A 21117-nucleotide genomic window follows, 5' to 3' on the forward strand; every position below is an offset into this window, starting at 1 on the left:
CACCAGGCTGCCCCGTCCCTGGGATCCTCCAGGCAAGAACACTAGAGTGGGTTGCCATTTCCTTCTCCAGTGCATGAAAGTGAAAAGTGAAAGTGAAGTCGCTCAGTCATGTCCAACTCTTAGCGACCCCATGGACCGCAGCCTACCAGGCTCCTCTGTCCTTGGGATTTTCCGCTTCTAAACTAACCTTATTCTGGCAAACATCAGTGTCCAAGACACTGAATATAGTGTAACATCGTGTCATAGTTTAGGTTCGTAAAGTAGCAGGAGGTACCCCCTAAAGCACTTAATGATGTTTTATGCTTTATTTAGAGAATGAAGAGAATCACGTCAAATAGTGACTCTTAACTGTGACTGCTTTGAAACAAAATGAATACATGTCTTTACCTTCCTCCTTTCTTCTCTTTGCTTCTTCTTCATTTCTTTCTTTGGCTTTCAATGCTTCATCAGCTTTTGCTGAAAAAAAAAAAAAAACCAATAAAATTTCTGTGTTTATTTTATGCCTATATTGTGAATGAAAATACTGGGAGAAGGAGAAATAAATTTATTACATATTTTTTGTGCAGTAGCCAGAAGGAAAAAAATGGCTGAAAATCTGAAACATACCTTTTACAATCTTTATTCAGATTATTTACAATATTTATTTAGAATCTTTGAGGCTTAGTTCAACATAATCTCTGCACCAAAAAGAAAATTAATTTAAGCAACGTATGTCTAATGATGGCATAAAAACTGGGAAAAATTGTTGGTCATTAAAAGTCATCTGACTTGTCAGTGAAATGCATCTGTTTTAAACTTTGGAGAAAAGTTAAGCTACAATCCACATTTTAAATATAAGAAGCTTGCTATATCTTTGGAACAGTATCAAATTAGGTAGCGTATTTTTTTTTTCACTGCATATCATAGTAGCAGTTCTTTATTCATGTTATGACAGCATTTGGTAAAAAGAATCTTTTTCCCTCTAGAAACTTCTTCCCTTATTACTTAATATCTACTAGTTGCTCAACTGCAGGGGTTTTCAAACACTTTACTACAGATGTTAGAGAAGATTAAAAATATACAGCACGGTAACAAGGGACTATCAATATACTCTGTAAATTAATTAAATTTCTGTTCCAGCACATCATTTATTCCAAAGCATTAACGTCTCAAAGGAGCGATTCTCCTTTATTGCCGGCTTACTGCCTGATGAGTGAACTAAGTGAAAATAAGTCTCTAACAGCATTATAGTTGATGAAATATTAAGTTAAAAAAAGTATTGCCTCGTCAAAAGAAAAAGAAATCAAACTGCGCCAGCATTAAACTTTGGATGAGCCTTTATTATAATGATAACAGCAATGTAAACAGTGATTTAAAAATTAAACACACTTACTTTTCAATTTTTTGCTGCATATATTTTTCCTATGCAAAATCAACATATCTTTTTGAAGTATAAAACCTGGCTTAAAAGAATAATTTAAAGAAAATACACAGCACATACTTGACTATTTTTCTTCAAAAATTTGACTTTTCTTCACTGTCAACACTGACACTTTCTTAAAATATAAAACTTATATAATGGTGTTGTGAAGTGCTATATCCAATTACACAGACATCTGTTTCCATTTACAAGCTTTAATACATACTTAGACTGCATTTAGAGTCATGAAATATTAAAACTTTTATGCCACTCGGTATCATTGCAAGAATCTATTAAATTAGATAATAAAAACAAACCACCAGTAACTCTAAAGACTTTTACTTCATTTACACTTTATTCTCCCTGGTAGAAGGACAAGGATAATAGAAATTCCATTTAAATTCAATTTTGGTTATATGTGTAATTGTAGATATACCCCTTGAGTCATGTAAAATGCTCAGCTTATGTTTCTTTCAAATTATCCCGCTCAGATTCACATTCTACTCCTTACAACCATCTTCAATATGTATTAGCAGAGCTCATTAGACTGAAATTTAATAATGCAAACATCAGGTGGATTTCAAGAACCTCCATTAACAACGTAAGATGGATTGCTTATATATAGCTCTTGGGCCAACTGGGCACAATTTAAATTCAATAAACTACCCTGCCTAAATCTGATTTATCTATTTCACTAGGCTGGTCTGTCCTTTCTTACTGATTTGTTGGGCAATTCATTGGAATATTGTTTTATATGGTTTTCTTTAAACTGCAAATGGCTGTTGTGCTGTGGTTAAATATTTTATGTAATTGAGCTTCACATTGTCAATCAAGATTCCCAAGTATGTGCTTGTGTATATAATTAAAAAAAAACCAACTTTGAATTATGGAAAAATATTAAAAACACATTTGAAAAATTTTATCAATAATCAATACAGGTATGTTCTCTACAAAGGATATCAATGAATTCACTTGAATAAAATTTATTTATTCAAACTGAGTCATTAAGATCAAACTCCTCCTCGATTACTAAGGGAATTTGGAAGTAATTCCAAATTATTTTCTTCCTTTCTCACTGCTTTATGGTATTATTGTGTATATATGAAAAGGGAAGAATATATGGTCATTCACGACATGACTTAGTTTATCCTGAAATTTCTAATATTCTCTAAAGGTGGCAATCCCATTTTACAGATGGCGGGTATGGAATATCTTTAGCTGTACCACAAAGTTTGATACCAAAGAACACAACTGGTAAGTGGTAAGAGCTATTCTTATAACTAATGATCAGTCCTTTTGGATTTTACAGCAGAGCATTTACCAAAAGTCCTTATATTTTTCACTAGTCTTGCACATAACTTTCAATGCCTTGGCTCTTCCAAACTCTGCAGGCTATTGGTGCCCTCCTGTTTTTCCTTCCTTCCCTGCCCAACCTGAACTCCAAGATTATCATTTCAATTCCACATTTATAAACACCCTCTTTTCCCTGATTACTTTGTTGCTGTGCTAAGCTGCTATCAACATATCTGACCATTTTTACTTTTGCCATATAAGCTCCCTACAAAATGGTATATAAATGTTATTGACTATAATGATTTAGAAATTATCTGAATCCTTCCATGTTGCTCCTTCTTAATCAGCATCCACAGCAAATTTCTATTCTTGTTTCCTACAATTTACTAAACTTTCTCCACTGGAAGTGCCAATAATCTCACACCAGCTCACCTGACTCCCTTATATTGTCTCAGCTTCACTCCCGTTCACCTCTAAACTTTTATGTGCATCATTCCTTATCTCTTTTTTTTTGCCTTGTTTCAAAAAGTAAATCCATCCACTTATGCTTTAGAACCTATTCCTTTCTGTATCCTTTAGGGTTCTTTCTGCTTCTCAAGGTTCAAAATCACTCTTCTCTATCCTCAGATGATAAATACATTCAAGTTTCACAAATCCTGTACAATATTTACTCTTCTGTCAACCACGTTACTGACTTTTCTTGTTCCTATTAGATTTTTGCCCCAAAGCTTTTGTAATGGTCCCCCCAAACTCTATCACAGCCAAATCTAATGGTTATTTCAGCTTTATCCTTTCATCATCTCTCCATCTTTTTTTAAACAGCTAACCAACCACATCTTTATTCAAATGCTTTCCTAATTCTAACAATCCTTTGTCAGCCTTTTCTGGCTGCTGTCTCTTTTGCCCACCTTTCATTTCTTGGAGTTCTGTTGTTTCGCAGCCTTGTAGGTCATCTAACATGTAATCTATGTATTTGTCATAACTCCAGTTCTGGCCTCTTTTCAGACAATCAGAACATTTTCCCCAACTACTTCCTGAATACCTCCACATAGATATTTCAAAATTGTGTCCACAACTGAACTCATAATCTTTCCCTCAAACTTGATCCTCTTTTCTAGCAAATAGCTGTTTTCTCTCTCAGATTAGAAACCTTTGTGCCACTATCCTCCAAATCATATCCTCATGCAGTACAGACTGACTAGGAGTTCCATCAGATTCCACTCCACGGATTATCTCCAGAATTCATCCAGTCCTTTGCATTTTCATTACCAGTATTCACATTTAGGCCTCATCTCTTTTTACACTGAATAAAAAAGGAGCTCCTATTTCATCTCTGTACTTTTAATACTGTCCCTCTAATGAACCCTTTATATTATGACCAGAGCAAGGAACATGTTCCTTTTACGCATCTCCAGCAGCAGGCACAGTAATATCTAGAACATAAAATGCTCAATAATTACAAAATAAATAAATCTAGCATTCTAAATACAATTATATCACACTACCTCTGAAGGTACCCTGTTGTGCATATATATGTAAATCCAATCTTCTTAGCATACTATCTAAGGCCTTTCACAGTCTGATCTCAATGAGCTTTCTAGCCTTATCATTCACCTTTTTTTTTTTTCTTTTTCTTTTGGCCACACCACGCTGACTTACTTCCCTAAGGATTGAACCTATGTACCCTGCTGTGGAAGTGCAAAGTCTTAACCACTGGACCCAAGGAAGTTCATCATTCACCAATTCTCTTTCACCACTTCAAGGATGCATGGGCTTGTGAGGCCACACTGCGTTTTGTTTGTATTACCATGACTTGTTCTTGCTGGGGTGCTCACCTCATTGTCTCATTGAGAAAATCTTATCAGAAACTTTTAGTTCAAATGTCACTCTCTTCTGTGAATCCTTCCCTGATTAATACTCCTTGTTTTCAAATGGATCTGACTGCTCTCTACTTTCTTCTTAGGCACTTCACTACCTTCCTTAACGGAATGAACAATACTTTATTCCTACAGGAAAGAAAATATTCTTCTCTTTGAGTGCAGGGCACAAAGTGTGACAGAAATCTTTCTTCATGAGTCTTTACTCAGACTACACTTTTCTAATCTTTCTTGGAGAATTTACTTTCATTCAAGCCAATGAAATGTGAGTATAAATGGAAGTGTATCATGTCTCCATATCCGGCCCATAAAAACTCTCACACAATCCTCAGTCTCTTGCCCTATCCACTGGCTGAACAGAGGACCAGTAGAAGGACAACCACAAGATAAAAGAGATCTCATCACCAAATTTCTGCAAGGAGCAGTGCTCTCCTAATCTCTTTCTCCTTTGAAAAAAAATGATCCCATTTACTGAACAAAATAAAGAACATGAATATACTTGTAAATGAATAAAAAGAGGACAGGAGTATGTATGGAAAACATTTAATTTACTAGCCTAAGCTTCATTGTGGCAGAGCAGGGTTTCTACCCAAATCCAACAGGTGTGCTCTTTAGTATATTTGCTGTTGTTTAGTTGGTAGGCAGCGTTCAACTCTTTGTGATCCCCGTGAACTGTAGCCTGACAGGCTTCCCTGTCCTTCACCGTTCCCCTGAGTTTGCTCAAGCTTGTGTCCATTGTGTCAATGATACCATCCAACCATCTCATCCTCTGTCATCCCATTCTCCTCCCACCTTCAATCTTTCCCAGCATCAGGGTCTCTTCCAATGAGTTGGCTCTTTGCATCAGATGGCCAAAGTACTGGAGCTTCAGCTTCAGCATCAGTCCTTCCAATGAATATTCAGGATTGATATTCTTTAGGATTGACTGGTTTGAACTTCTTGCTGTCCCAGGGACTCTCAAGAGTCTTCTCTAGCACCATAGTTCAAAAGAGTCAATTCTTCGGTGTTCAGCCTTCTTTATGGTCCAACTCTCACATCTGCTTACAAATAACTGTGAAAAGATGAGAAGCGAAAGGCAAAGGAGAAAAGGAAAGATATACCCATTTAAATGCAGAGTTCCAAAGAATAGCAAGGAGAGATAAGAAAGCCTTCCTCAGTGATCAATGCAAAGAAATAGAGGAAAACAACAGAATGGGAAAGACTAGGTATCTCTTCAAGAAAATTACAGAGGGCACAATCACAAAGATGGGCTCGATAAAGGACAGAAATGGTATAGACCTAACAGAAGCAGAAGATATTAAGAAGAGGTGGCAAGAATAAACAGAAGAACTAAACAGAAAAGATCTTCACGACCCAGATAATCACAATGGTGTGATCACTCACTTAGAGCCAGAAATCCTGGAATGTGAAGTCAAGTGAGCCTTAGGAAGCATCACTACCAACAAAGCTAGGGGAGGTGATGGGATTCCAGTTGAGCCATTTCAAACCCTAAAAGATAATGCTGTGAAAGTGCTGCACTCAACATGCCAGCAAATTTGGAAAACTCAGCAGTGGCCACAGGACGGGAAAAGGTCAGTTTTCATTCCAATCCCAAAGAAAGGCAATGCCAAAGAATGCTCAAACTACTGCAAAATTGCACGCATCTCACATGCTAGTAAAGTAATGCTCAAAATTCTCTAAGCCAGGCTTCAACAGTACACAAACCACGAACTTCCAGATGTTGAAGCTGGATTAGAAAAGGGAGAGGAACCACAGATCAAATTGCCAACATCCACTGGATCACTGAAAAAGCAAGAGAGTTCCAGAAAAACATCTACTTCTGCTTTACTGACTATGCCAAAGCCTTTGACTGTGTGGATCACAATAAACTGTGGAAAATCCTGAAAGAGATGGGAATACCAGACCACCTGACCTGCCTCTTGAGAAATCTGTATGCAGGTCAGGAAGCAACAGTTAGAACTGGACATGGAACAAGACTGGTTCCAAACAGGAAAAGGAGTACATCAAGGTTATATACTATCACCCTGGTTATTTAATTTATATGCAGAGTATATCATGAGAAACGCTGGGCTGGATGCTGCTGCTGCTGCTAAGTCGCTTCAGTTGTGTTCTGACTCTGTGCGACCCCAAAGATGGCAGCCTACCAGGCTCCGCCATCCCTGGGATTCTCCAGGCAAGAGTACTGGAGTGGGTTGCCATCGCCTTCTCTGGGGCTGGATGAAGCACAAGCTAAAATCAAGATTGCCAGGAGAAATATCAATAACCTCAGATATGCAGATGACACCACCCTTATGGCAGAAAGTGAAGAACTAAAAAGCCTCTTGACGAAAGTGAAAGAGGAAAACACTTGACTTGAAACTCAACATTCAGAAAACTAAGATCATGGCATCTGGTCCCATCACTGCATGGCAATTAGATGGGGAACAGTGCAAACAGTGACAAACTATTTTTTGGGAGTCCAAAATCACTACAGATGGTAACTGCAACCATTAAATTAAAAGATGCTTGCTCCCTGGAAGAAAAGTTATGACCAGCATAGATAGCATATTACAAAGCAGAGACATTACTTTACCAACAGAGGTCCGTCTAGCCAAAGCTATGGTTTTTCCAGTAGTCATGTGTGGATATGAGAGTTGGACTCTTAAAGAAAGCTGAGCACCAAAGAATTGGTGCTTTTGAACTATGGTGCTGGAGAAGAGTTTTGAGAATCCCTTGGACTGCAAGGAGATCCAACCAGTCCATCCTAAAGGAAATCAGTCCTGAATATTCATTGGAAGGACTGATGCTGAAGCTGAAACTCCAGTACTTTGGCCACCTGATGGAAAGAACTGAGTCATGTGAAAAGACCCTGGTGCTGGGAAAGATTGAAGGCAGGAGGAGAAGGGGACGACAGAGGATGAGATGGTGGGGTGGCATCACCAATTGAATGGACATGAGTTTGAGTAGGCTCTGGGAGTCGGTGATGGACAGGGAGGCCTGGCATGCTCCAGTTCATGGGGTCGCAAACAGTCAGACATGACTGAGTGACTGAACTGAACTGAACTCACATCTATATATGACTACTGGAAAAACTATAGCTCTGACACTATGGACTTTGTCAGCAAAGTGATGTCTCTGCTTCTTAAACACTGTCTAGGATTGTCATTGCTTTTCTTCTAAGGAGCAAGCATCTTTTAATTTCATGGCTGCAGTCACCGTCAGCAGTAATTTTGGAGCCCAAGAAAATAAGTCTGTCACTCCACTTCCCCCATCTATTTGTCATGAAGTGATGGGACTGAATGCCATGATCTTCATTTTTTGAATGCTGACTTTTAAGCCAGCTTTTCCACTCTCGTCTTTTACCTTCTTATAGTGGTTCCTTAGTTCCTCTTCACTTTCTGCCATAGGGTGGTGTCATCTGCATATCTGAGGCTGTTGATCTTTCTCCCTGCAATCTTGATTCCAGCTTGTGCTTCATCCAGCCTGGCATTTTGCATTATATACTCTACATATAAGTTAAATAAGCAGGTTGACAACTTACAGCCTTGATGTACTCCTTTTCCAGTTCTGAACCAGTCCATAGTTCCATGTCCGGTTCTAACTGTTGCTTCCTAACTGGCATACAGGTTTCTCAGGAGGCAGGTAAGGTGGTCTGGTGTTCCTGTCTCTTTAAGAACTTTCCACAGTTTGTTGTGATCCACACAGTCAAAGGGTTTAGCATAGTCAATTAAGCAGAAGTAGATGTTTTTCTGGAATTCTCTTTTTCTAGGATCCAATGGATGTGGCAATTTGATCTCTGTACCCTAATATTCCATCTACAAGGTGAAAAAAATTATTTTCTCAAGATAGTGAAATTTTGTGATGTTCTAATGTCAGTTTTGGGAGCCAGAGAGAAATGTTCCAATAAACTGCAAATATAAACACCTAGCAAAATGTATTTTCCTGCTTATTTCAGTTTAAAATAATTTTTGGTGCTTCTTGCACTAACAGTAAGTAAATGACCAAGACATTAGGGTATTTCACAGGCACAGCCATGTCAAAATATCTTAAGCATCTATTGCAACACACGATGGTTTATTATCAGGATACCAGTATTATATCTGGCATTGTCCATCCCAGCCTTCACATGTATATAGACTTTTCTGAATTAGCTATTAACACACATTTGAGAAAGCTTTCAAATAACTTAGTATTTCTACTACATTTACCATGGCACATATTTACTCAGTTCAAACATTTTCATATGCTTACAAAAAAGGTGTGAGTAAAAGAGACACGATGTAAATAAACAATTAAGTGTCATTTCTCCCCAAATTCTAAGTACAGTAAGGTATGTTATCTAGGTAAGTTATTACTATACATATTTTATTGAAGAAGAAATAAAAGGTCCAAGAAAGTTAAATAACTAGCCAAAGGTCAGAACGACTAAGATTCAGAGCCTGTGAATGCTAGCTAAATGCTTTTTAAAAGTCTATTTCTTACCTCTTCACTCATCTTGAAGCAAAGTAACCAAAATGAGAGAATAATGAACTGCTTCCATGCTGTTTACTGTTTACGGAGAAACTGTCTACGGAGAAACATTTATCTGAATATACTTTATTCAAAATCACATGCAAAATCTGAAGAGGCCTTTTGCTTTGTAATAACCATTAATATTTGTTTGCCTTATTTGTTTCATATATTTAAGGTGGTTAAAAAAATATATCTAGAGTTTCTCCTCATAGTACTATGTTAAATCTCATAAGCATTTGAGGCTGAAGCAAATTTCAGTAATTCTGAGATTCCATCCACATGTCCTTCTGCCAAAATACAGTAGATCTTCTAAAGTGATACAGTGATTAGTTCTATCTATTAAGTATGATTCTGATTTCAAAGTGTTATAGTACCATTTTTCAATAATTTTCATCTTTTTTCTTGTGTCTTTTTTGTCTTTTTTTTTGTGACACATTTTTCTTGTGTCTCCTGTGTTTCACAAATTTTTGTGTCACTGCAGTAAATGATGGCTCTAAGTATGAAACACCTAAGTAAGGCATTACTAATTTTCATGCTCTGTGTCTGTGAGAGAGACAATTAGCTAAGACTGAAAAGTGACATTTACATTTAGAATTTAATTTCCCCTGTTGATGGTTAAAGCAGTTTTCATTTTATTCTAGAGAAGAAAAACCAGGTGATGGTACAGGTTAGCTCAGCTGTTCCAGGGTCTCTTTCCAGGTTTAAAGGAAAGGGGAGAGTGATAATAAGTGTCTGTTGGAAGAAGTACAAAGGTGTAAATGCTGAAATAGATTTTAAAATCTATCAGCTCATCTGTTAGCAAGAACTACTATTTTTTATATTTTTAATGCCTCGTGCCAAAGTCTTTGACTCTGTGGATTACAATAAACTGTGGAAAATTCTGAAAGAGATGGGAACACCAGACCATCTGAACTGCCTCTTGAGAAACCTGTATGCAGGTCAGGAAGCAACAGTTAGAACTGGACATGGAACAACAGACTGGTTCCAAATAGGAAAAGGAGTACGTCAAGGCTGTATATTGTCATCCTGTTTACTTAATTTCTATGAAGAGTACATCATGAGAAACGCTGGGCTGGAAGAAGCACAAGCTGGAATCAAGATTGCCAGGAGAAATATCAATAACCTCAGATATGCAGATGCCACCACCCTTGTGGCAGAAAGTGAAGAAGAACTAAAGAGTCTCTTGATGAAAGTGAAAGAGGAGAGTGAAAAAGTTGGCTTAAAGCTCAACATTCAGAAAATGAAGATCATGGCATCCAGTCCCATCACTTCATGGCAAATAGATGGGGAAACAGTGATTAACTTTATTTTTCTGGGCTCCAAAATCACTGCAGATGGTGACTGCAGCCATGAAATTAAAAGATGCTTACTCCTTGGAAGGAAAGTTATGACCAACCTAGAGAGCATATTCAAAAGCAGAGACATTACTTTGCCAACAAGGGTCTGTCTAGTCAAGGCTATGGTTTTTCCAGTAGTCATATTCGGATGTGAGAGTTGGACTATAAAGAAAGCTGAGCGAAACCAATACAATATTGTAAAGTAATTAGCCTCCAATTAAAATAAATAAATTTATATTTAAAAAAAAAAAAAGAAAGCTGAGCACCGAAGAATTGATGCTTTTGAACTGTGGTGTAGGAGAAGACTCTTGAGAGTCCCTTGGACTGCAAGAAGATCCAACCAGTCCATCCTAAAGGAGATCAGTCCTGGGTGTTCATTGGAAGGACTGATGCTGAAGCTGAAACGCCAATACTTTGGCCACCTGATGCAAAGAGCTGACTCATTTGAAAAGACCCTGATGCTGTGAAAGATTGAGGGCAGGAGGAGAAGGGGACGACAGAGGATGAGATGGTTGCATGGCATCACAGACTCAATGGACACAGGTTTGGGTGAACTCTGTGAGTTGGTGATGGACACGGAGGCCTGGCGTGCTATGGTTCATGGGGTCACAAAGAGTCAGACACAACTGAGTGACTGAACTGAATTGAGGAAAAAAGTATCACTGTTAGTAGGAAGAAAACAACTTTTAATTATTAGCTTTTAAAAATGGTGGTGGTTGGTGTTTATAAATATATAAAGAAGTTTATATATTTATATATAAACTTTATAAATACATAAAGAAGTTTATAAATACATAAAGAAGTTTATAAATATATGTGAAATATTATATTAATTTTGGATCAAGGGTGACATATATACCTCAAAATAAATAATTATAAATCTAACAACTTGGTTGAAGAGGATGAAAGTTTTGAATTCAAGAAAATGATGTTACTAGTAATACCACACTTGCAAAAACCTTATTCTTCTTCACATATTTGAAAACAGCAACCCCCAGAGGTTTCCAAAAGTCTAGAACTAGGAACTTAAACATGACAAAAGAAAAAAAATATTTAGACCATAGTATATTTGTATTAGATAAGAAATGGTTAAGGATGACTTTCAGAGAGAAAAATTATAATATGAAAATGTAATGTTAAAAGAATCCTAATAGGCTATTATCTTCAAGGCTTCTTCAGATGTTTTTGCTGGGTTTTACCTCTAGTTTTTGTACTTATCTAGACCACAGCACAGTAGAATAATCTAAAAACTCACTAGTTAATACTATCGAATTCATTTATAGATTTACAAATGAACACAGCTGCTGCTTCTGCATATTTAAAAAACGTATATAATTTTGGTTATAAAACTCTTTTACAGTGCCTCTGCCTCCTTTGCACACATAGCACAGAAAAGAGATTCATTAATTGTAAGTTCTTATTCCTTACCAAGTTGTACCATCAGTAAACACTGCCAGGGACTTCTCTGGAGTTCCAGTGGTTAAAAACCCACCTGCCAGTGCAGGGAACACAGGGTCAATCTCTGGTACAGGAGGATCCCACAAGCAGAGGGACAGCTAAGCCCGGGCTCCCCAACAAGAGAAGCCACCTCATTGAGAAGCCAGTGCACTGCAACTAGAGTAGCCCCCACTTGCTACAACCAGAGAAAGCCCACACATAGAAATGAAGACCCAGCGCAGCCAAAAGTAAATAGACTTAAAATAAACACTTCCAATTCAAATGGTGACAGAGACAGACATACTGTCTTGCATGGCTTACTACTACTAAGTCACTTCAGTCGTGTCCGACTCTGTGCGACCCCATGGACTGCAGCCCACCAGGCTCTGCCGTCCCTGGGATTCTCCAGGCAAGAACACTGGAGTGGATTGCCATTTCCTTCTCCAATGCATGAAAGTGGAAAGTGAAAGTGAAGTCGCTCAGTCGTGTCCAACTCTTAGCAACCCCATGGACTGCAGCCTACCAGGCTCCTCGGTCCATGGGATTTTCCAGACAACAGTACTGGAGTGGGGTGCCTTTGACCAAAAAGGCATCCATGTAAAAACGGTTAGTCATTTCCCATATTTGAAATGATTATTCTGAATCTGCCTCAAATAGCATCAGGGTCAATAGTGACTACAACTGGAAAACTATTGTACAAACATGAAATTTCAATTATTACATAGCTATTGCAAAAAAAAAAAAAAAGCCATCTTTCAACATGAGTAAATGCTCTAAAATATTAATTTTTGCTAGATCACCTTACAAGCAGGTTTTTTTCATTAGTTCCTTCAAGTGTCCAGATTTACAAAAAAGATAAAACAGATGACAGAGAAAATTCTCCAGCAGAATACTGCACCCTAATCACTGAGCTAAGTGCTGAAGACTGAGAAATGAAAAGTTTAAATTAACACTGGGAAACATAAAACCAAACACACACACCTGTGTACAGGTACTCTGGAAGTAACGAAGAATGAGGATATGGTCGAGGAAGACTTCCAGGAAGAGGTGATACTTGGGCTGCCTATTGTAGGATAACTTAGTTAGGAGGACAGGACAATCATTTGGTTCATGAAATCTAAATGCACCAGCTCAAGTATATTTTATGTTTCGTTTTATGGTTACAATCCAGTTCAGATGGGCCTTGGAAAAAACAGTAGTAGAAATCCCGGAGGTATGCTGTCATAGGATCCAAGGAGGGACTTTTGACCAGGAATTAGTTACCCAAAACAAATCTAATCGTACTAGTACTGCTTAATAAAGGATAGCTTGTTCTTTTTAACTTAAATTATTAAGTCAGAAAGTCATGAATGGACACATGACTATGTTCATAAAGGGTGCTGTCTACTGCCAGGAAGACCCTATCAATTTAAAATGATCGTAAGTCAAGAATGAAGTAAAAGTACAAATCACATGTGATGCATATTCTCAGAAAATCATCAATGTCTGAAGCTAGAAGGAATCTTCAATAAGACACATAGTATGTTCCATGGCATACTAATTTCTCATGATTCTTCATTTAAATAAGGTTTCACAACATTGGACCTTAGACTAGATGCAGTACTGAACCTCTCCTCCTGGAAAGCTACAGTGCTCATCAACAAAATCAAAGCTCAGAGATATTCTGCAGGTTGAAATATCTGTTTAACTTAGTTTATCCTATGTTTCCCCAACTTGATTTTACTAAAGGATGATTCTTTTCCTGTAATATAAATAAACAAAGAACATATTTTGGGAAACGCTAATCTAGTCTATGATGCTGTGAAAGTGCTGCACTCAATATGCCAGCAAATTTGGAAAACTCAGCAGTGGCCACAGGACTGGAAAAGGTCAGTTCCCAAAGAAAGGCAATGCCAAAGAATGCTCAAACTACTGCACAATTGCACTCATCTCACACGCTAGTAAAGTAATGCTCAAAATTCTCCAAGCCAGGCTTCAACAATATGTGAACCGTGAACTTCCTGATGTTCAAGCTGGTTTTAGAAAAGCCAGAGGAACCAGAGATCAAATTGCCAACATCTGCTGGATCATGGATAAAGCAAGAGAGTTCCAGAAAAACATCTATTTCTGCTTTATTGACTATGCCAAAGCCTTTGACTGTGTGGATCACAATCAACTGTGGAAAATTCTGAAAGAGATGGGAATACCAGACCACCTGATCTGCCTCTTGAGAAACTTGTATGCAGGTCAGGAAGCAATAGTTAGAACTGGACATGGAACAACAGACTGGTTCCAGATAGGAAAAGGAGTTCATCAAGGCTGTATATTGTCACCCTGTTTATTTAACTTATATGCAGAGTACATCATGAGAAACGCTGGACTGGAAGAAACACAAGCTGGAATCAAGATTGCCGGGAGAAATCTCAATAACCTCTGATATGCAGATGACACCACCCTTATGGCAGAAAGTGAAGAGGAACTAAAAAGCCTCTTGATGAAAGTGAAAGAGGAGAGTGAAAAAGTTGGCTTAAAGCTCAACATTCAGAAAACGAAGATCACGGCATCCGGTCCCATCACTTCATGGGAAATAGATGGGGAAATAGTGGAATCAGTGTCAGACTTTATTTTTCTGGGCTCTGAATTCACTGCAGATGGTGACTGCAGCCATGAAATTAAAAGACGCTTACTCCTTGGAAGGAAAGTTATGACCAACCTAGATAGCATATTCAAAACCAGAGACATTACTTTGCCAACAAAGGTCCGTCTAGTCAAGGCTATGGTTTTTCCATTGGTCATGTATGGATGTGAGAGTTGGACTGTGAAGAAGGCTGAGCACCAAAGAATTGATGTTTTTGAAGTGTGGTGTTGGAGAAGACTCTTGAGAGTCCCTTGGACTGCAAGGAAATCCAACCAGTCCATTCTGAAGGAGATCAGCCCTGGATGTTCTTTGGAAGGAATGATGCTAAAGCTGAAACTCCAGTCCTTTGGCCACCTCATGTGAAGAGTTGACTCATTGGAAAAGATTCTGATGCTGGGAGGGATTGGGGGCAGCAGGAGAAGGGGACGACAGAGGATGAGATGGCTGGATGGCATCACTGACTCGATGGATGTGAGTCTGAGTGAACTCCGGGAGTTGGTGATGGACAAGGAGGCCTGGCGTGCTGTGATTCATGGGGTTGCAAAGAGTCTGACATGACTGAATCTGATCTGATCTGATGGTAGTTAGAATGTCCTTTACTAAAATCTTAAGGACAAGTTTTAAAAAATTGAAAACAGTCCAATAACGAAATGGGGATACAGAACTGCTGTGATGTCCAGTCTCTCAAAGAAAAGCAGTACTAGATCCTTTTTTTCTTTTTTACAGAATGCTGATAGGGAAAATAAAAATCTTATCATTCTGTGTTTCTTCGACTTATCGGACATCCATCAACTGAATGTCAGTTTGAAGTCAGCGGGGCACCATTATAACTTCCATTCCAAGAAAGACGCTTCAGCATTTCAGAAAAACTCTGGGGTTTGGAGCAATAGAATTATTCCATTTGAGAGGAATTATATTCAAGACTCATTAATTGATTTGTAATGTCTATTCTTTTGAGTAACTTCGGATATCCTACCAACATATATTTTTAAAGAGTAACTAAGGGAAGCAATCCTTTCAAAAATAAAGATCAAAGTCCAGAAATGGCAATGCTTAACTGTACATGTCAGAAATCAATGATGAGATGCAATAGTTTTCCATATCAAAAAAATGATGCCATTATTTCTTTTCTAATTTTACTTTACTCTTACATTACAAAGGGTGTTTTTTTTAAATAGAATTATATATATTTTCATTTATATCATTTGTTTTCATGGCTTCAATTCTTAAGGGAAACAAAAACTTGGGCAAGCCTACCCTGTGTCAGATATTATACTAAGTATTTTCAGATATAGTTATTTCACAGAATTCTCAAAAAGTCTCAAAGGGGCTGAATAAGTTGCTAAATGTTACAAACCTGATAAATAGGTGAGTCAAGAATTAAAACAGGTCTATATGGTTTTCTTTTCATTACACTATAGTGATTTTGTAAAAATAGTATGGAAATAACTTATCTAAAACAAACCTAATCCTACTACTGGTGCTGCTTAATAAAGGATAGTCTTGTTCTTTTTTAGTTAAATTATTAAGTCAGAAGGGTCATGAATGCAATGAAATTGTATAAAAGTATGAAAGCAAATAATTTAGGGTGAAATTGCTGTGCTATTAATAAATTTTGAAGTTGACTGTTTTCTTTCAGGAATACGAAATGCTCAGTATTTAAGTGCATGCCATGATTTTGGTTGCCTCAACTTGAGAGACTCATCATTTAAGTCTGAGGCCAAAAGCTGGATTTCAGTGCTGTAATACATACACCTCTATACTAAAAATGCTAACATCTCTGATAAAATGCACACTATTACTGCTGAGTCCACAAATTTTCCCCAAAGGAGTTTTATGCCATTTCCTGATTTATCCTGTTAAAAGCATGTTTTAAATGCACTTTTATGTACCATATTCTGATAGAGGGGGTTGCATGGCTGCCCTACTAATTGAGAAGCCCCTATAATGCTATAGAATACTGCAAGTTCAATTCAGAATTAATAAAACAGATTTTGTTGGATGGCAAACTTTCTTGGAAGCACCCTGGAGGTGTGACCTGGTTTTGGGACAGCCTCTGAGATTTCTACTCCCCAGATCTGTGAAAATTAGGCACGTAATGAAACTCTTGCATTTACTCCTCAGGGTGAACTGCAAACGACCAATGCATGATCTTTACCAGCCTATTAATTAAGAGGCATGTTCTTTTCTCTCACAGGATAGGTGAATTAAACAACAGCAGCACAGTTTAAGATAGAAGAAACAAGGAAAGAAAACCATATCCCTTAAAAATTACAGTCATGATCTATACCAATATTCAGGCAACTAAATTCAGTCCCAAACAGAAAGAAGGGACTATAAACGAAGATCACAGAAGTAATAGGTCAGAAATTTCCTGGATTAGGAGTGAATGAGAAATGTAAAAATCATATAAGAAATTTAAGATCTATATAAGAAACTTCAAAAGCATTTCTTTCTATTATAGGCAAATTTCTACTAGCAAGTTGGTGTATGGAGTGGGTTGCCATTTCCTTCTCCAGGGGATCTTCCCAACCCAGGGATCAAACCCGGGTCTCCTGCATTCCAGGCAGACACTTTAACCTCTGAGCCACCAAGGAAGCCCTAATAAAGCATACTATACATAAAAACATAAAGGTCTTCAGCATTCTTTGTATTGTTTTTTTGATAAAACACATTATATCTACATATTTTATAGGTAATAAAATAAAATACATACATAAAATGGAAGAAATTCATATATTCAGGAAAATAGAAATATGGTACCTCTTTTGAAAATCTTCTCTTATTTCAATTCTACATAGCAGTATAAAACAAAAGAAATACTTCCAATGATATTACAATATAAAAATAGAATAAAAAAATTTTATAATGAAGATCTTAGAGCCATTTTATCAGTCTATGATGGTGAGACTTTGTCTTCCAAAACTGGAATGTGCATTTAAAAACAGACACTACTAGTGACTTTCTAGTCTCAGTATCAGTCATTATCAGTATTTAACAACCTCTCTTTTGTTGCTAGATATTTTCATCAGGCAGCTTCCCACATGGTGCTAGTGGTAAAGAATCCCTTTGCCAAGGCAGGAGATATAAGAGATGTGGGTTAGATCCCTGGGGTCAGGAAGATCCCTTGGAGGAGGGCATGGAAACCCACCCCAGAATTCTTGCCTGGAGAATCCCATGGACAGAGGAGCATGGTGGGCTATAGTCTATAGGGCTGCAAAGAGTCGGACATGACTGAAGCAACAGAGCATGCATGCATGCATTTTCAAATAGGCATTCATTTCAGTCGCTCAGTCATGTCCAACTCTTTGTGACCCCATGGACTGCAGCACCAGGCTTCCCTGTCCATCATCAACTCCTGTAGCCTACTTAAACTCAAGTCCATTGCGTCGGTGATGCCATCCAACCATCTCATCCTTTGTCGTCCCCTTCTTCTCCCGTCTTCAATCTTTCTCAGCATCAGGGTCTTTTCAATTGAGTCGGTTCTTCACATCAGGTGGCCAAAGTACTGGAGTTTCAGCTTTAGCATCAGTCCTTCCAATGAACACCCAGGACTGATCTCCTTTAGGATGGACTGGTTGGATCTCCTTGCAGTCCAAGGGACTCTCAAGAGTCTTCTCCAACACCACAATTCTAAAGCATCAATTCTTCAGCGCTCAGCTTTTTTTTAATAGTTCAACTCTCACATCCATACACGATTACTAGAAAAACCACAGCTTTGGCTAGACGGACCTTTGTTGGTAAAGTAATGTCTATATGCTTTTAATATGCTGTCTAGGTTGGTCATAGCTTTTTTTCCAAGGAGTAAGCGTTTTTTAATTTCATGGCTGCAGTCACCATCTTCAGTGATTTTGGAGCCCCAAAATAAAGTCTGTCACTGTTTTTCCATCTATTTGCCATGAAGTGATGGGACCAGATGCCATGATCTTATTTTTCTGAATGTTGAGCTTTAAGCCAACTTTTTCACTCTCCTCTTTCCCTTTATTCAAGAGGCTCTTTAGTTCTTCTTTACTTTCTGCCATAAGGGTGGTGTCAAGTTACTGCAATTTTATTTAAGGTAGTGAGAAACTTTAGCATGTATAAGCATTACATGGAAAGTTGTTAAAACAGATTCCTGGCCTGAGGTGGACTGAAATTTTTTGCATTTAAACAAGACTCAATATGTGATTTATTTTTATTTAGAAAATTTAAAATTCATTTTATCCCAAATATAATTTTTCTTTTTGGTGGACCTAAGAATTACTTAAAATAATGCTTTTAAAATTGCATGCTTTCCTGGTGGCTCAGAGGTTAAAGCATCTGCCTCCAATGTGGAAGACCAGGTTTGATCCCTGGGTCGGGAAGATACCCTGGAGAAGGAAATGGTAACCCACTGCAGTATTCTTGCCTGGAGACTCCCATGGATGGAGAAGCCTGGTAGGCTGCAGTCCATGGGGTCACAAAGAGTCGGACACGACTGAGGAATTTCACTTCACTTATACTCAGGTCTATTTTAATTTCATTCTCATCAAAGAATGTAACATATGAAAATTTTTGATACATGTTTAGGTTTACTTTCCTAACTCATATATGGTTAATTTTATAAATGTTTAATCAGCACCTGAAAAGAATATATATTTCCTAACTCTTGAAGTCTCATACGTGTTTATTAGAGCAAGCAAATCTATTAGTTTGTTGTTGTTTTGTTAAGTTTATCTCCTATCAATAATGGCAAGGTTCAAAGTTTATCTTTGTAATTGTGTCAATATTTGCTTTAAAATATTTTGAGACTATGTTATCAGATGCACAGAAACCAGATGCACTAACTTGATGCAAATAACTTACCAATGCAGTGTATTCTGAGGAAGGGACTTAACAACTTAATGAAGTAAACATAGGAATCAAACAAAGCAAAATGATCTATAAATGGAAAGCTTCTTTACCAAAAGCTTGAAGCATCCCAGTGAAGGATATGCTGAATCAGGATTCATGAAGCCACACTCTTATGCCAATGAAACCACTGTCCTATTAAGCAAATTTGGAGAAGTGCTTGAGAAATCCCAGCAGCAAGATATAGATCATATTACCAATCCTTCTCTTCTGTTTAGAGCAAGATATGAAAGAACTGCCATGTGGACAAGCTATGAGGAAATTTTCTTCTTTTTATTCTGTTATTTCTAAGATTGTACATCTTCAAAAATATTTTGAATGAACTTTCCTTCTTTAGCTCATTACTTGAACCACAGTACTCAATATACTGCTATACAGTAGATGCTCAATAAATATATGACTCAATGAAGACTGCCAAGAAACCAAGAGATGAAAATATTCCTCATACCCGATTTAGAGAAGCACAGAAACTGAGAGATTTAGAGAGTGGCTTAATGATGAAAACTTAAGTCTTGAATAATTTTGGTTTGTTTAGTGAAGGCACTCCTGGACCAGTTGCTTTTCTTTGTCTCAGATGCATCAAGGACTGGAAGCCAAGCGAGGACATTCAGACTACTTTTCTGAGGGCATCTGATGTGGAAAAGCCGGTAACATAGGCTCAGTGGAAGCTATCACCTTCCCTAGAATGTGCTCTCAAAAAATGGTCAGAAAAACCTCATTTTCCTTAGCATGACCTACAGCACCCTTCACTAAATGGTCCCAGTCTTTATTTTCCAGTCAGCCACCACTTCATCCCATATACTTTTTCTCCAAACAATCTGAAAAAAAGCATCAATTCTTCAGCGCTCAGCTTTCTTCACAGTCCAACTCTCACATCCATACATGACCACTATGGAAAAACCATAGCCTTGACTAGATGGACCTTTGTTGGCAAAATAATATCTCTGCTTTTCAATATACTATCTAGGTTGGTCATAACTTTCCTTCCAAGGAGTAAGCATCTTTTAATTTCATGGCTGCAGTCACCATCTGCAGTGATTCACCTTAGCATCCTCAAAAATTCAGTTCATTGCCAATGAATGTTTACTAAATTAAACTTTTGTCAGACTATTTTCAATTTTTCAAAAAAGTAAACAGTGGTAAGACAATGAGCTACAATAGCCAAAGTCATTTATAGCTTCAAAATAGCAAGTATTTATACTGATGTCTGGTTACATATAACAACACACTACTCTAAGAATCTGGTATAATAATGTATTGTATCAGATCCCCAACCAAAAGCTTTTAGATATATTAAAAGGCTGAAAGACATTTATTAGAATATGATATCTTCAACACCATTATCTGTTAGTGAAATGGCTAAAATCAGGACATAATGAGCAGTTGAGAGGTATCTAGCAGAGGGGTATAGGAATGGATCCTAAAGCCAGACTGTGTCTGAATTCTGGCTCTACTCAGTTACTAGCTATGAGACCAAGACAAGCATCTTAGCTTCTCCGTGCCTCAGTTAGTTCACCTGAAAATGAAGGTTTATGATGTATGTTTATGATGTAATTTATACATTTTTAACCACTTTACAAGTTTTCAGAAAGTAAATCCTTTGTCACAAAATCTCATTTAAATAAATATGCATTAAGTACATGTAATGTGGTTTCTTTGATATTTCTGAGAAATTGTATAGGATATAAAGTGGGTCTATTTAAACTGACAAAGAGAATATGTATATATATGTGTGTATATTTAATGTTCTTAGATACATTCTGTCCTCACCTACAAATTTAGCTGTATATTTGCTTT

The 21117-nt window shown here is 37.5% G+C and overlaps 1 protein-coding gene across 1 annotated transcript in view; it reads right to left on the reverse strand.

The window, feature by feature from the left end:
* RSRC1 (arginine and serine rich coiled-coil 1) overlaps window positions 1–21117 on the reverse strand; it is a 448839-nt gene that overhangs the window by 90979 nt on the left and 336743 nt on the right. The window contains exon 7 of the mRNA XM_070767993.1: window positions 388–456. Within this exon, the coding sequence (XP_070624094.1) occupies window positions 388–456 (69 nt within the window). The remainder of the gene's footprint in view (window positions 1–387; window positions 457–21117) is intronic.

Source organism: Bos indicus, chromosome 1 (genome assembly GCF_029378745.1).
Source record: "Bos indicus isolate NIAB-ARS_2022 breed Sahiwal x Tharparkar chromosome 1, NIAB-ARS_B.indTharparkar_mat_pri_1.0, whole genome shotgun sequence".
In the NCBI taxonomy this organism is placed as follows: Eukaryota; Metazoa; Chordata; class Mammalia; order Artiodactyla; family Bovidae; genus Bos; species Bos indicus.